We start from the raw sequence: 15,023 nt of genomic DNA, 5'->3' as shown, positions 1-15,023 counted from the left end.
TCCCATGTCATTTTCCCAGTACCCCTACCCAAACTTGCTGGCTAGCAAACATGAAGAATCCTCCTGTCTCTGTCCCCTACAATGCTAGTAGATGCCCAGCTTTTTATGTGGGGCTGGAGATTCAAACTCAGGTCTTCATGCTTGTGGTTCAAGCACTCTTATCCACTAAGCCATCTCCCTAGTCCCTATGTCAAAGATTTTTTTAATTAAATTTTTTTAAAAATTTATGTGTATGAATGTTTTGCCTGCATCTATTTAAGTAAACTACAAGGATGCAGTACCCATAGAGACCTAAAGAGGGCATCAGATCTCCTGGAACTGGAGTTACAGATGGTGCTGGGAACCAAACCTAGGTCCTCTGCAAAAGCAGCAAGTGCTCTTAACCAATCAACCATCTTTCCAACCCCCTATCAAAGATTTTTAAATTTAATTCTATCATTTAAAATTCTTTACTTTTATTATTTTTTATATTTTACTTTTCTACATTATATGCTTTTAATAGCACTGCCATTTCAGAATTATTAGTTTGAACAAAATTAGGTTGAAGTGACATAGAGAACCTGTCTAGGTATTTATGCCTTGATAATTTTTCTCCCAACCCTCTCTTGCTATCACCAATCTGTAATTGTTAGGAGGATGTTAGGAGATTCAGAAGCTTAATGCTGTAGTAGTGAATTGTGCTAGCTGAATGTAATCTCTTCCTCTGTCTTTCTTTCCCTAGTAAACAGTGAGGGCAAAATAGCCCTGAGTGAAGAGTTTGCCCAGGTATATTCCTTGGCAGATGGAATTCGAATATGGATGGTAAGATTTTCCTTCCCATGCAATTTTGGTATGCCATAGGTTTTCCCACTATAATAAACTAAATTTCAGTATCATGAATAGATACAAAGTAATTTAGAGTTCTTGAGTCATTGTTTGGTAAATGCTGAGTAATCAGGGTTCAATTGAGCTCTCTTTATGTCCTTTAGTAACCCCAAAGTCCACTCCATAGGATTTTTTATAGGTAGAGGGAAAACATTGCCTTAAATACTAGGCAACCAGTGACCATTTCAGGGAAGGGAAGGGAAAGGCCCCTGGCATATTAGAGAAATGGTTCCGTAGCAATAACGTGAAAAAACCAAATGTGTGTTGGTAGAGTAGACAAGAAATTGTGTGTGTGTGTGTGCATGCATACACACACACACACACACACACACACACACTTTTTTTCCTTCTTTTTTTTTCTTTCTTTTTAGATAGGGTCTCAGTTAAACCCTGACTGACCTGGAACTCCCTATGTAGTTGAGACTGACATTGGACTTCTTTTTTTTTTTTTTTTTTGTCTTTTTGAGGCAGGGTCTCCCTGTAGCCCCAGCTAGCCTGGAACTCACTATGTAGACAGGTTGGCCTCAGTCTCACAGAGATCCATCTGCCCCTGCCTCCCAAGTGCTGCCATCAAAGGTGTGAGCCACCTCACCCGGCTCAAACTTCTAATCCTCTTTCTTCCATCTCCCAAGTGCTAAGATTACAGGCATGTGGTGCTGAAGAGCAAACCTAAGGCTTTGTGCATGCTAGGCAAGCACTCTACTAGTCCTGAGTATGACTACATTCCCAGTCATGTGTATTATTATATAATACCATAGCAAAATGTAGTGTGATAATGTCCCATTATATTACAACAAAAGTGAATGTAATAGAGCTATATCAGCAAGGATGACTCTCACAGACTTGATGATGAGTTCTACCTCCCCAAGAAGCCGATTGCAGAAGAATATATAAATATGAAAACCTCATATGAATTAACTGTCTGTCTCCCTGTGTTAGGGATTGAACCAGGGTCTCATATATGCTAGGCAAGCACCCTACCACTGAACTATCTTTCCAGCCCCTACATAAAGTTGTAATATAAGCCAAAATTTTGTATATATATAAATATGCAATAAAATTATACAAATATATGAAAATGATAAACCCTAAATTCGGGAATACTGTTTTTGTTTCTTAGGCATAGAGATGACTACCTATATACTAGTGTTATTACTCTTTATATATTTGCATGTATCTCAAATACTGGGTAGTTAGTTAATTGAGAAAAATCTTTAAATAACTGGGTAGAGAATAGATAATGAAATTGAAAGCAGGAGATTAAGTTCAGTAGTTAGATAAGGATGGCTTCTGGTGTTGAGATAAAATAATGAGGACTTTGTGCTGGATCTGACTGGTGACCAGGAAGGAAGCATTTAGGATAGTCTAAGCTTCTTGGTGGGAGGGTAGTAGAAGTGTTGACCAGGGTGGGAAAAGTGGTGTTAGATGTGCGAGTTAGGAGATGTTGAGCTTGGGAAGTGTTAGCTGAGACATCTAGCTAGATAATTCAGTGAATAAAATATTCCACAGACATTCCACTGGAATGTCAACAATGGTTCTTTTTTTTAAAAAATGTACATTTGCTGGGCATGGTGGCACATGCCTTTAATCCCAGCACTCAGGAGGCAGAGGCAGGCAAATCCTGTGTGAGTTCGAGGACAGCCTGGTCTACAGAGTGAGTTCCAGGCAGCTGGGGCTACAGGGAGACCCTATCTCAAAAACACCAAAAAAAAAAAAAAAAATGTACATTTACTCAGAAACAGAGAGCCTTGGACAGAATAAGTAAAGACCAAAGTAACAGGATTTCTCAAGAAGCTAAAAACATGGTCATCAGAATGGTAGGAGGAGAATCATCTGGGCCGTGGCTTAGTTGTAGAGCACTTGCGTACAGGCCTTGGGTTCAATCACCAGCAATGCAAAAGGAAAGAAAAATAAGAGTGATAAGAAAAATAAGAAGAGCCAGGGAGATGACTCAGTGGGTAAAGGCACTTGCTACCAAGCCTGACAACCTCAGTTTGATCCCTGGAACCCATACCATAGAAGGAGAAAATAGTTCCTATAAGTTGTATTCCAACCTCCACGTGTACACTACAGATGCACTTCCTCCCACAATAAATAAATAAATGTAGTTTTTTTAAGTGGTAGGGGGAGAATCAAGAGTATTGACAGAGGAAACAAAGTACTCCTAAAGTTTAAGGGCAAAAAGTGAAAAAGTTAGCTACCACAGGCAGTTAAGTAAAAAGGGTTAACAAGTGACCAAACACATTGTATATTATACTTCTGGTGTAGTCTACAACTGCTGACAGTTGACAAGATACCAGCCTTCTCTTTGAGAACTTGGCCTCTTACACATTACATGTGGTTTTGCCCTGGCTGTTAACATTGTGGCCCATGTTCTGACTATTGCTGAGGCTGTTCATCAGCATCCTTCTCTGGAAGAGTGCATTACTTGGAAGTGTCCCTGCGTTCAGGGTAGAATAGAATTCAAATTTTGATCTGACCTTTGAAGCAAGCTAGATATGTGACTCTAGCAGGATCCCATTTCCCTAGTCCTCCACTTCTTTATCTATCATTGCAGCTTTAGAGAAAGGCTCATCAAGCACCAGTGTTCTAGTTGTTTCTGTGGTATTTGGGGCTTGAACTTAGGACCTTGTACCTGCTGGGTAAGTGTTCTACCACTGTGCTATGCATCTCCAGCCCTAGATTTAAAATAATAATAATAATAAGCCACATATACAGGCTATTTCCAAATACCACAGAGTCAAAAAGGTTTCCTTTAGACAGCTTTAAAGCTTGAAAGACCCCTAGGACAAATGCAAACAGCTCAGTGCAGTGTTCTACAGCTAGGTGATAGCTGTGTTGTCCTCCTAACTCTTTTAGTGCTGTGTGCCTTTGAAGGGGTTTGCTATGGCTATGCTTGCTGCCCTGTCTGGATAGCTTAATTATGTGACTTCTATCATCTCCCCAGTTAGAGATGAAGCAGAAGTCCCTGGTGAGCCTGGGGAGCGAGACTGAAGAAAAACATGGTTTGGAAGCTGCAGAGGTGAACCCAGAGAGCCTGGGTGAGTGCACCAATAACAACTGTGGCCACTGGGCGCTCAGGTTTCCTTTCAGAACCTAGGAACTAATGCCCTGCCTTTCAAGTAATCTTTAGTGAGTCTGTGTTGACCTAGGGAAAGTAACAAAGGGAATGGAGAAGATGTCAGAGAAGAATGATTGCTCATTAACTTGCTCCAAGTAGAGCATCTTTGTAATGACTTCTTTCTTAGGTGGCATCCCAGTGCTTTTCAAGCTGCATCTTGTTATGTTTTTAAAGTATGCTTACACTGATTAGCCAGAAAAATTAAACAATTACCATTGATTTTTTTTTTCAATTTTTTTTTTGAGCAGGCATGGTGGCACACACCTTTCTTTAATCCCAGCACTTGAGGCAGAGGCAGATGGAGTTCTATGAGACTGAGGCCAGCCTGGTCTACATAGTGAGTTCAAGACCAGCTGGGACTACAGGGTGACCCTATCTTAAGCAAAACTTTAAAAAATTTATTTTAGATTTGTTTTGTCTGCATGTCCATCGGTGCACGATGTCCATGCACTGCCTACTGAGCCCAGTAAAGGGCATTGAATTCCCTGGAACTGGAGTTATAGACAGTTGTGAGCTACCCTGTGTGGGTGCTGGGAACTGAATTCGGTTCCTCTGCAAGAGCAGTACTTGGGGACTCTTAACTGCTGAGCCATCTATCTTTCCAACCCAGCTTTATTATTTTTTAAAACCCTATTTTTATAAAGAATTGGGTTGAAGTTTTTACAGTAGAAATAATGTGGTTCCTGGAATTTGCTTAGAAATTTTCAGGGAGAGGGAATGGGAAGGAAGATTCACTGCGAGTTGGTAATTTTTGAGGCTGAGTGGTGAGAATATAGCAGGGTCCTACTATCTATGTGTTTGAAATGATCGCTTTAATAAAAATGTCAACTGATGCCCTTGGCAAGATCTTAATTTATATAGTGAAATGAAATTTGATTCTATTCTGTCAGTAGATGCACATCAGTGCATTTATTAAAGTATTATTTGCCTTATATTATGAAGTTTAGATTAGTTTCTCTCCCAAAGTAGCCAATAAGTTTAATTTTTCCTTTCCCTCATTACCATTGTTTTGTCTTGTGTTGTTTTTTTGTTTTTTGTTTTTTGTTTTTTTTTGCATTTAGCAAAAGAATGTATTCAGAAAAGTCTTTTATTACTGAAATTTTTGCCCATGGGTAAAAGTTCAAAAGAAAACAATGACAAGTTGGTGCCTGTTGATGAAACTGATCATCTCCAGCCACTTGACAGGCGGCAGAGGACAAGTTCTGTGGTAGAAGAACATTTCCAAGCCTCAGCATCCCCCACAGAAGCAGCACTCCCCACTCCAGGGGACAAGAGTCCTGGCCTGCAGAGCCAGCCAAAGCTGCCACCCAGCAGTGGCCCCTCTGCTACAGAAGTATCCACAACTGAAGAGCCCTCATCACCATCCACACCCTCCCGGCGGCCTCCCTTCACCCGAGGGCGACTCCGGCTGCTCTCTTTCAGATCCATGGAAGAGGCTAGACCAGTGCCCACAGTCAAAGAGAAATACCCAATGCTGAAAGACGTCATGGACTTCATTAAAGATCAGTCACTCTCGCATGAGAGGTGAGCCAGTCATTTCCTTCTGGCACTTCCCCTTTTAAAGCTGTAGGTAACCAGTCTAATCAAAAGCTTAAAGTTCATGTTTAAAATGAACAAATATTTAGGGTACATCCAGACTGATTTTTGAATATTCAAGATAAAAAATTTGGTGGGTATTTTTTGTAAGATTTGTACACTGTGGGCTGAGGATGTAACTCAATTGGTAGAATGGTTGCCTAGCATGCACAAAGCCCTGGACTTGATCTCCAGCACCACATAAACACTGGGTGTGGTGATGCATGTCTATAATCCCAGCACTTGGGAGGTAGAGGCAGGAAGATCAGAAGGTCACCCTGAGTTCAAGGCCAGCCTGGGCTATATGAGTCCCTGTCTCAAAAAGAAAAAAAAAAATTGTGACTAGAGTTAGCTCAGCAGTTAAGACCATGTGCTGCTCTCTGAGAAGACCAGAGTTCAGTTCCTAGCACCCGTATCTGGTGGATCACAAACACCTGTAACTCTAGCTCCAGGGAGTCCAATGACCTCTTCTGGCCTCCCCAGGCACCTGCACGTATGTGCACATACTTCCACACAGACACATAATTAAAAATAATAAATCTTTTTTAAAAATTGTGCATTGCCAGGTGTGGTGGCGCACGTCTTTAGTCCGAGCACTTGGGAGGCAGAGGCAGGTGGCTCTCACTGGGTTCAAGGCCAGCCTGGTCTACATAGTGAGTTCCAAGCCAGCTGGGGCTATAGGGAGACCCTGTCTCAAAAAAGACCAAATATATATATAAAATAAATAAATGGAAAATATTGTGCATTTGGGGGCTAGAGAGATAGTTCAGCAGTTAAGAGCACTTTCTGCTCTTGCAGAGGACCCAGGTTCAGTTCCTAGCACCCATATGGTGGAAGACAACCATCAGTAACTCTAGTTCCATAGGATATGATGTCCTCTTCTGGCCTCCACCGGCATAGCAACGTGGGTGCACTTACATGCAGGGAAAGCATTCATACACATAAATAAAATATTAAAAGATAAGATGGGTGTGATGGCACACACCTTTAATCTCAGCACTCAGGTAACAGAGGCAGATGGATCTCTGTGCGATTGAGACCAGTGTGATGTACATAGTGAGTTCCAGGCCAGCTGGGGCTACTGGGAAACCCTGTCTCAAAAAAAAATTTTTTTTTTACTTATTTTAATGCTGGGAGAAAGACCTGTGTCCCTGGAAGTGTGTTTTAAGTTAATGAGGAATTTCCTGTCCTAAGAATTAAAACAGAGAAGTAAAGATGTCAAAGTTCCTTTTTAACATTTAAGTTTTAAAAAAGGATTTTGAACTTCTGCACAGTTGGTACACACTGTTTTACCATGCAGCTGAGTAACAAGTAGCACACATCCTCATGTTCGCCTACTGATAGTCTAATTCCTCATAGCAGTACTTCCTTTCCTTCTTGTGACTTCAGAGCTTAGGTGGAGGGTGTGGTGTTTTTCCTGACCTGAATTTTGTTTCCAGTGTTGTGAAGGTCCTTTCCTTGAGGAAAGTCCAAGCCCAGAGCATTCTTGAAGTCCTGAGGATAATTCAGTATTGTACAGAATCCCTTGGACAGCCCCACTGCTTCCATCTACCGTATATACTTTTCCTATTGGAACTTCTGACCTGCCAGAAAGATTTTACCAAGTAAGTGCAAATGACAGATATGCCAGGGAAACAAGCAGAGATCATTTTAAAGAAATTCTAATTGTCCTACTTGATTACTCCATAATTTTCATATATGATACAAATTTACATTGTGGGGAATTCCTTGAGATAACTCAAGGACCAAGCATAGGATTATTCCTCTCAATGACTGTCAGCTTTACTTTACAGTAAGATTTGTATTCTTCATGTACCCCACCCTGTCATATGGTTTCTGAAAGCTGTGATCTAAATATCATGCTCATTTACAGTAATGATATTAAAGTGGTTTCAAGGTTGTTCTAACCTTTACTCAGCAAATTTTTTTCTACCATGCCAGGCACCGATCTAAGCATTATACACACAAAAGCAAAGGCAAGGTCCCTGTTCTAAAGGAGTCTTATATTCTCTTGGAAAGTGAGAGAGGGCATTAAAAATAAACAAACGAGGTAATCTCAGATAGTGGTACTACTATGTGGTGATTTAATGTACAGTGACATAGTTTGAGTAGTCAAGGAAAGTGGACTGAAGAGACAGCATATAAACCAGGAAATTAATAACCAGCTGAGATTGTAGGAGCACACTAAAGAAGGAGCATATTCTAAAGCCAGCCTTCACTTGTTGACAAGGTCAAGGAAATGGCCATCAAACTGGGCTAGTAGAGGGAATGGAAGAGAAGATCTTTGGCAGTGAAGGGGGCAGAGCATTTAGAGAAAAAGAAATGGAAGCATCCTTCCTGTGGATGTTGAAGTCACCTAGGTGCCAAGGACAAGATGAAAAGCCGGTTGGTATCAAAGTCATCAATGAAAGGAGTATGAAAAAGTGGGCATGATGGTATGGAGAAAGCTAAATGAAGTGATTTGTGGAAAGCATGTAACATAGTATGTGGCACTCAAGCAGCAGGAGAGGGGTGGTTTGTTTAATTAATAAAGAAAGGTGAATAGCCAGCCTGGTCTACATAGTGAGTTCCAGGCCAGCTGGGGCTACAGGGAGACCCTGTCTCAAAAAGACCAAAACAAAAAAAAAGACAGGTGAATAGCTGCCTCTTCCTGCTTCTGTCAGGCTGCTCTCTTGACACATCAACTGGACTCTCTTGCTGTTTTATCCATTGCAACTGAAAGTTATTGTACTTGTTTTTACTTAAGTTTCTGTGCTATTTGTTCAGCTTGCTGCTGCTTGGATCTTTTGCTGAAGGGATAAAGATTAACAAGTCACAGTTGTCCTGGTAACTAAGTTTGTCATTTGCTCTGTTTCTAGTTACTTCGGACACTTGGAAGGCTGTGGTGCTGATCTACACAAAGAAATTCGAGACACTTATTACCAACTTGTTCTGTTTTTGGTCAGAGCAATTAAAGGATTTAATAGCATAAATGACAGGTACTAGATTGCCTTTGGATTAGTAGAGGAAAAAAGTTATTTTTTCTGATTCTAAATGAAATATGTATTTTATGTTGGAAATACAGAAAACCACAAAATTAATCTTTAATATTTCCATCTTGCCTAACCACTCATAGTGTATTCTCCTAGTCTTTTTTTGTGTGTCTAATGTGTATTGAGGAAAGGTTTTGGATGACTAAGAATTTATAGCCTCTTATCTGCCATTTTTGATGCATGTGTGCAGTTTAAAAATTGAGTACAAAGCCACTTCTTGATTTTCTCGATAGTGACTAGTCTTGGCGTAAACTTAAAATTGAATGGCTCTTCTGTAATTATGTAGCCTTGACTAATTTGGGGCTGGCCCTGATCAGTAGGAGACTTTACTACTTAGTAATTCATTATCAGATGCCATGGTGGTGGTTTTGGGAGGATGAAAGCTTATTTCCACTTTCAGAGTTCTTTTCTTTAAATTTTAAACAATGTTTGTGTGGAATCCTTTCATACAAATTACCACCAAACCAACTTATACTGCCCCTGTTGTCCCTGTTGTAGTGGGCAGCTTTGGTAACTGTCACCTGTGTGACCTCTTTAGGTCTCTGCTGCCTGCCTTATCCTGTGTTCAGACAGCCCTGCTTCATCTTTTGGATATGGGCTGGGAACCCAGTGATCTTGCCTTCTTTGTTGACATTCAGTTACCAGATCTCCTCATGAAAATGTCACAAGAAAATATCAGCGTCCATGACAGTGTGATCAGGTAAGAGCACAGTCTTACACTCTGTGATTCCTAGAGTAGGGGATGAAATATGGGGAGTTTGGTGGGGGGCGGGGGGGGGCGAGGAAATGGGCTCTGCAGCTAAACAAGAGTCTCCAGTATATCCTGCCTCTGCCACATGCAGTTGTTTAACTGCTCTGTGCCTCCGTTTCTTCATCTTCAGAGCTGCCTCCCAAACATGTGAAGAATGCAGAATGTGTAAATTACATTTCTCAGTGTCTAGCACATATTGGGGCTGGGTAAAACAGTGGTTGTATGAACTTTAAAGATGAGAATCATCTTCATTTTTATGTGTTTATCCACCCACATATGTGAATATATGTTATGTGGTAGAAATATCTATGCTAACAGAAAACATGTGACTATTGCATCTATATTATTTGGATCTGCTTTGTAGGTTTTATGTATGTGTGATTTCTGTTTTATTCCTCTAGGCACAATTTGATATTCTGCATTTTTTTTCCATAGTCATGAATACTGGATAGAAATAAGTATATATTTTTGTTACCAAGTATTTATGCATTGAAAATAGTAAAAAATAGTTATAAGATAATAAATGTTTGAATTATCTTTGATAATGTTTGATAATAATGATACTGTTGAACAGTACAATATTAAAATATTGGCATAGATAAGTTGTGAAAATAGAAAGGGATTTCTGCCATAGAGAAGGGATATTAAAGGCGCTGAAGGAGACCTTCTACAAAGGAGAAAAGTGCACGTGTAGTTTTCATCACGTACAATTATAAAATTTTGCAATATTTTAATCACAGTAATCAGTTCTAATATTTAGAAAGAACACAGTAGAGTAAATCACTGGGTACTGTAATTACCTTAGATAATTTTCCCATCCAGAGTATTTCTATTATTTCTTTCATACAAATATATTAATTTCCAGAAGAAAACATTCTCTCACTGTGTAAGAAGAAAAGAAAGATGAGGAATAAGCTGGATGATGGTGGGATCATCCTCATTTTTTGAGGTCCTAATGTATCATGATGAATTGGAGAATCCTTTTGTGTGTTTTTTGTTTGGTTTGGTTTGGTTTGGTTACAGTTATATGTTCTGTTAGCCACTATAATCACCTATTGTAAGGACTTAGCTTATAAAAAAATAGTATGCAGAGGGTTTATTTTCTTTCTTTTTTTGTTATGTAGCAGAATTGGGAGTTTATTGAGACAAATTATAGGTTTAAGCATAGTTATTGAGAAAGAGGGGCTTAAGAGGACAGTATTATACAGTTCAGAGTAGATGAAGGCTTCTTAAGAGAGAGTTGCTTCGTTCCATCTTTAACCAGTGTGTCCCCACTCTGCTCAAGACTGCATACCATCAGTCACTTTGTATTGAAAGGAGAAGGAGAAAAGCTGCATTAAGAGGAAAGAATTAGGACGAGGAAATGAGTGGTGGGACAACACTGAACCAGTTTCACTCACAGAAGAGATGTTCTGGAAAGACGGGAGAGACTTAAAGCTGTCTCCTTGGGACTGGAGATATGGCTCAGTAGTAAAGAGCACTGCCTGCTCTTGCACAGAAACCAGGTTTGGTTCCCAGCACCCATCCACACAATGGTTAACATTGTTTGTAACTCTAGTTCCAGGGAATCCAGTGCCCTCTTCTGTCCATTGGCATTGCATGACAGTGTGCACTTACATGCAAGCAAAACACTCAAATGCATAAAATTAAAATAAAATTTAAAAATTTTAAAACAAAATAAAGACTTAGAGGTATCTCCTTAGGCCAGTGAGATGACTCAACAAATAAAGTTGACTCCTTGTTTAACTGCCGTCAGTTTAACTTGACCTGCTATCAGCAGAGAAAGAGGACACAATACCGGGTGACAGTTGGTTCTTCATCTGCCAGTCAACCCTATGTCTCAAGCCTTGGGTATACCACAACAGTCCTGGAGGAGGAGCGACACATTCTCTTCACACCAGTGCCTCATAACACTAACTCAAAGCTATGTAAGAGTAGGTCTTAAACCATTTTGTTGGAATGCATGCATGCATTCATGCATGCATGAATGAATGAACAAATGAACAGACGAACGGATTTGTTTTTGCACTTGCTAACCAGCAAATCTTTTCGTGTTTCAAATTCTTATTGTTCATACAAACTGTAGACTGACACTATGGAAATTTATAATTTTGCATTGTAAGAGGAACCCATGAAATTATCTACCTGAAATCTTTTATTCAAAATGAAGAACTAAGATGATGTATAGTATAGGCATCCCTTGTCCCTGTGTTCCTGTCTCTCAGCAGATTGGTTCCGGGGCTTCACAAATAGGAAAATCTGCAGGTGCTCCAGTCCCGCAACAACCCACCCCCCCAACACACACTTTGCTTTTAAATCTTTGTTGTTGTATAAGATCTATTTGTTTATTATGTTTATAAGTATTTTGCCTGCATGTATGTGTATATACTACAGGTGTGCCTGGTGCCCACAGAGGTCAGAAGAGAGTGTCCATAAGAGGATGCCAGATCCCCTGGAACTGGAGTTAGAAACAGTTGTTAGCTGCCATGTGAGCGCTAGGAATTGAACCCTGGTCCTCTGCAGGAGCAGCCAGTGCTCTTAACTGCTGATCTATCTCTCCAGCCCCACATAATCCTCTTATACATTAAATCATATCTAGGTTACCTTTGATGCCTGATGCTAAATTACTGTAAATGCTTTGTAAATTGCTGTTGCACTGTATTATTTAGGGAATGATAACAAAATCTATACATGTTCAATCTAGGCAAAAAAATTTTTAAACATTTTTGAGCTGATGTTGGCTGAATCCAAAGACATGGAACCCACAGATAAAAGACAGTAATATGTCAAGGTCCTGTAGCAGCTGGGTGGTAGAGCTGAAGTCACAGAATCTCCTAACCCTCCTGATGCTGATCACACTAGGATGTTCTGCCCGTGTCCACAATGGATTATTTCTTCTTTTGAAACAAGGTCTTATTTATCTCATGCTGGCCTTGAACATGCTATGCAACCCAGGGCTTCTCAAATGCTAGGCAAGCAGTCTACCAACCAAGCTACATCCTCAGCTTAAACTTTTTATAAATCATTATATTTGACCTCAGTACCCGGCTAATGATAGATTCATCCTCCTCAGTATAATCTAATCTGGAAAGTATATTCTATTTTACATAGCTGGTAAACTCTGAGGCTTTGAAAAGCAATTGACCTTTTCCCATTATTTAAAAATACCCAGTCTATTAAACCTGTGGGACTCAGCATCTGCTAACCAGCACTTTCCTGGGGTATTGGAAGAAGCATGCTTTTCTCTCATTATATCCTCCTTTCAGCCAGTGGAGTGAAGAAGATGAGCTCGCTGATGCCAAGCAGAATTCAGAGTGGATGGATGAGTGTCAGGATGGCATGTTTGAGGCCTGGTATGAAAAAATAGCCCAGGAGGATCCAGAGAAGCAGCGGAAAGTAAGACCTCCCAACTAGAGTAATCTAGGTGATGTGCTAAGAATTTGGAGAGGAGGGTGTGCCTGGGGGCATGCCTAAATGCTGTCTCCCAAGAGAGCTTCTGGGAACATTCAGAACCTCTGTTTCTGGTCTTAACCTGAAGAGGCTTCAGTGACCCATTGTGGCGGCTCCTTCTCTAGAACTAAACTCACAGTAGAGTGTCTCATAAAACTGATGTACAATATTGGGTCCCCGTATTTTAATTTATAGTTATAAATGGAATTACTGGAGGACTTGGACTCACAGGTTCTAAGAGCAGCATCTAATCTTCCTATATTACCAGGGAAGCTGCATTCCAATTAGAAGGTTGCCAGTCAAAGCTGAGCATATGTACTGAATAGCTTTAGTGTCAACCTGACACACCTCGGTTGAGGGAGACTCAGTTGGGGAATTGCCTCCATAGGACTAGCCTGTGGCCATGTCTGTGGGGATCTTCTTGATTGCTGAGTGATGTAGGAGGGTCCAGCCCCCTGTGAGTGGTACCACCCCTGGGCAGGTGGGCCTGTGTTGCATAAGAAGCAGGCTGAGCAGGGGCCAGGGGAGCAAGCCAATAAGCAGCATTCCTCCATGGCCTGTGCTCCAGCTCCTATCTCCAGGTTCCTGCCCCAAGTTCCTACCGTGGGCTCCCTCAGTGATGAACTGTGACTCAGGAGATATAAACCAAATAAACCCTTTCCTCCCCAAGTTAGTATTGGTCAGAGTATTTTGTCACAGCAATGGAGAAACAAACTAGGACAGCATGAAAGCAGTTCTTTGTATATCATATGAGAGTTAAATGACCCAGATTATAATGGAATCAGGCTCAAGTAACCTGCCTGCCTGTCTTCATGTGAGGTATCCTGTCTGTTACATGTGCCAGTCACCTGCTGCCTTGAAGCCACTAGTTTTCTGTGTATTGAATACCTTCTCTGTGGCAACCATGTTGTTCATTGTAGTACCTTTGTGATGCTTAGATGGAGCACACTAATTGGGCCTTATGACTTCTGTCTTGTATGTTAATATCTAAATGGGAGCCATTCAATGCTGCTCAGGTGACCTGTCAGATTGCCTCTACTAAAACATATCATCTACTACTGAATGGTGACTTTGAGATTTAGTTCCCTCATACGCAAACCCTAGACAATAACCTACCCTACAGCCACCAAATACTTTGCAGTACTACAATTGTTTACTCCTGTAACAGTCCCTTACTCTCTGCTCTCAGGAATAAGCCAAGTCTGTTTGTTTATAGAAAGGTTCAGGCTGTCCTGGAACTTTGAACCTGCCTCCATCTCCTGAGAGCTAGGATAACAGGGAAGTACCACCATGTCCAGTAGTTTCAAGTTCCAGGAATCAGGGCTCCTCTTGAAGTATTTCTGTATTGGTAAGCACTGCCATGGTCTAACTAAGTACCCAAACCAAAAATATGGATGCGATTCTTGACTGTCCTTTTATTAAATTGGTCACTAGGGCTTCTCACTTTGGCTCCTTAGTACTTCTCAAGTCTGCCTACTTTTCCCAATCCTGTTTATTGCTCAGTCCCCGCCTTTATAATGTGTTACGGAATTACTTAAATAGCTGTATCGTAGTCAGTTTCCCTGACTCTTGTCTGGCTCCTGTCCATCCTTTGCTCTGCAATCAGAAGAACCTTCAGAATGCTCAAATCTAATTCCATAGCTCTTGTATGTAAAACTGTTTTAAAGCTCCCTAGGTTGTCATTTTAGGCCCCTTGGAGTTTAACCTTTCTGACTTCACCTGATTACTCCCTCTGTACTATATTCCACATATTAGATAGTTGCCAGTTTCAAAAACCCTTGTCTTCTTTTCTCTTTCTTTTTTTCAGTGCTGGGGATCAAACTTAGTGCCTTGTGCATGCTAGACAAGCACTCTTAACACCAAGCTACATCCCCAGCCCTTATCTTGCTCCCTTTCTGCAGGAACTTTGGTCTTACAGACTTTGCTATTCCTTCTGTCTGGCATGCCTGTCACCTTTATCTCCACTCAACTACCACCTGGTTTGTCCTTGATCTTAACTAAGAACTTGTCTTCTTGGAAAACCTTCCATGACATTCCCAATACCCATTGACAGCATCCTCTGTGTTCTCCAGGCTTCTTGAATTTGTGTGTCAAAGCATTCACCACACTGTATGATCTGTTTACTTGAGGGAATTCCCAAGTAGGTACTTGCTAATTCAACTTCAAATCCTAGCACCTAGTAAAGCTTGAGAGATCTAAGTACCTGTTGAATGAATGGGTTGATTAACCA

The 15,023-nt window shown here is 40.7% G+C and overlaps 1 protein-coding gene across 3 annotated transcripts in view; it reads left to right on the top strand.

The window, feature by feature from the left end:
• The window catches only part of Zzef1 (zinc finger ZZ-type and EF-hand domain containing 1), a 165,687-nt gene that overhangs the window by 97,478 nt on the left and 53,186 nt on the right, over positions 1–15,023 (top strand). For all 3 annotated transcript variants that reach the window (XR_001872100.2, XM_029557454.1, XM_008855631.3), the window contains 7 exons: positions 722–801; positions 3,812–3,905; positions 5,047–5,509; positions 7,000–7,164; positions 8,419–8,538; positions 9,131–9,292; positions 12,610–12,739. Coding sequence is in view for 2 of the 3 variants with exons in the window: in XM_029557454.1 (XP_029413314.1) it covers positions 722–801; positions 3,812–3,905; positions 5,047–5,509; positions 7,000–7,164; positions 8,419–8,538; positions 9,131–9,292; positions 12,610–12,739 (1,214 nt within the window). In the remaining variant the exon portion in view is untranslated. The remainder of the gene's footprint in view (positions 1–721; positions 802–3,811; positions 3,906–5,046; positions 5,510–6,999; positions 7,165–8,418; positions 8,539–9,130; positions 9,293–12,609; positions 12,740–15,023) is intronic.

The sequence above is a fragment of the Nannospalax galili genome, unplaced genomic scaffold (genome assembly GCF_000622305.1).
Source record: "Nannospalax galili isolate Female #2095 unplaced genomic scaffold, S.galili_v1.0 scaffold888, whole genome shotgun sequence".
NCBI lineage: Eukaryota > Metazoa > Chordata > Mammalia > Rodentia > Spalacidae > Nannospalax > Nannospalax galili.
This window is presented reverse-complemented; position numbering and strand designations above follow the sequence as displayed.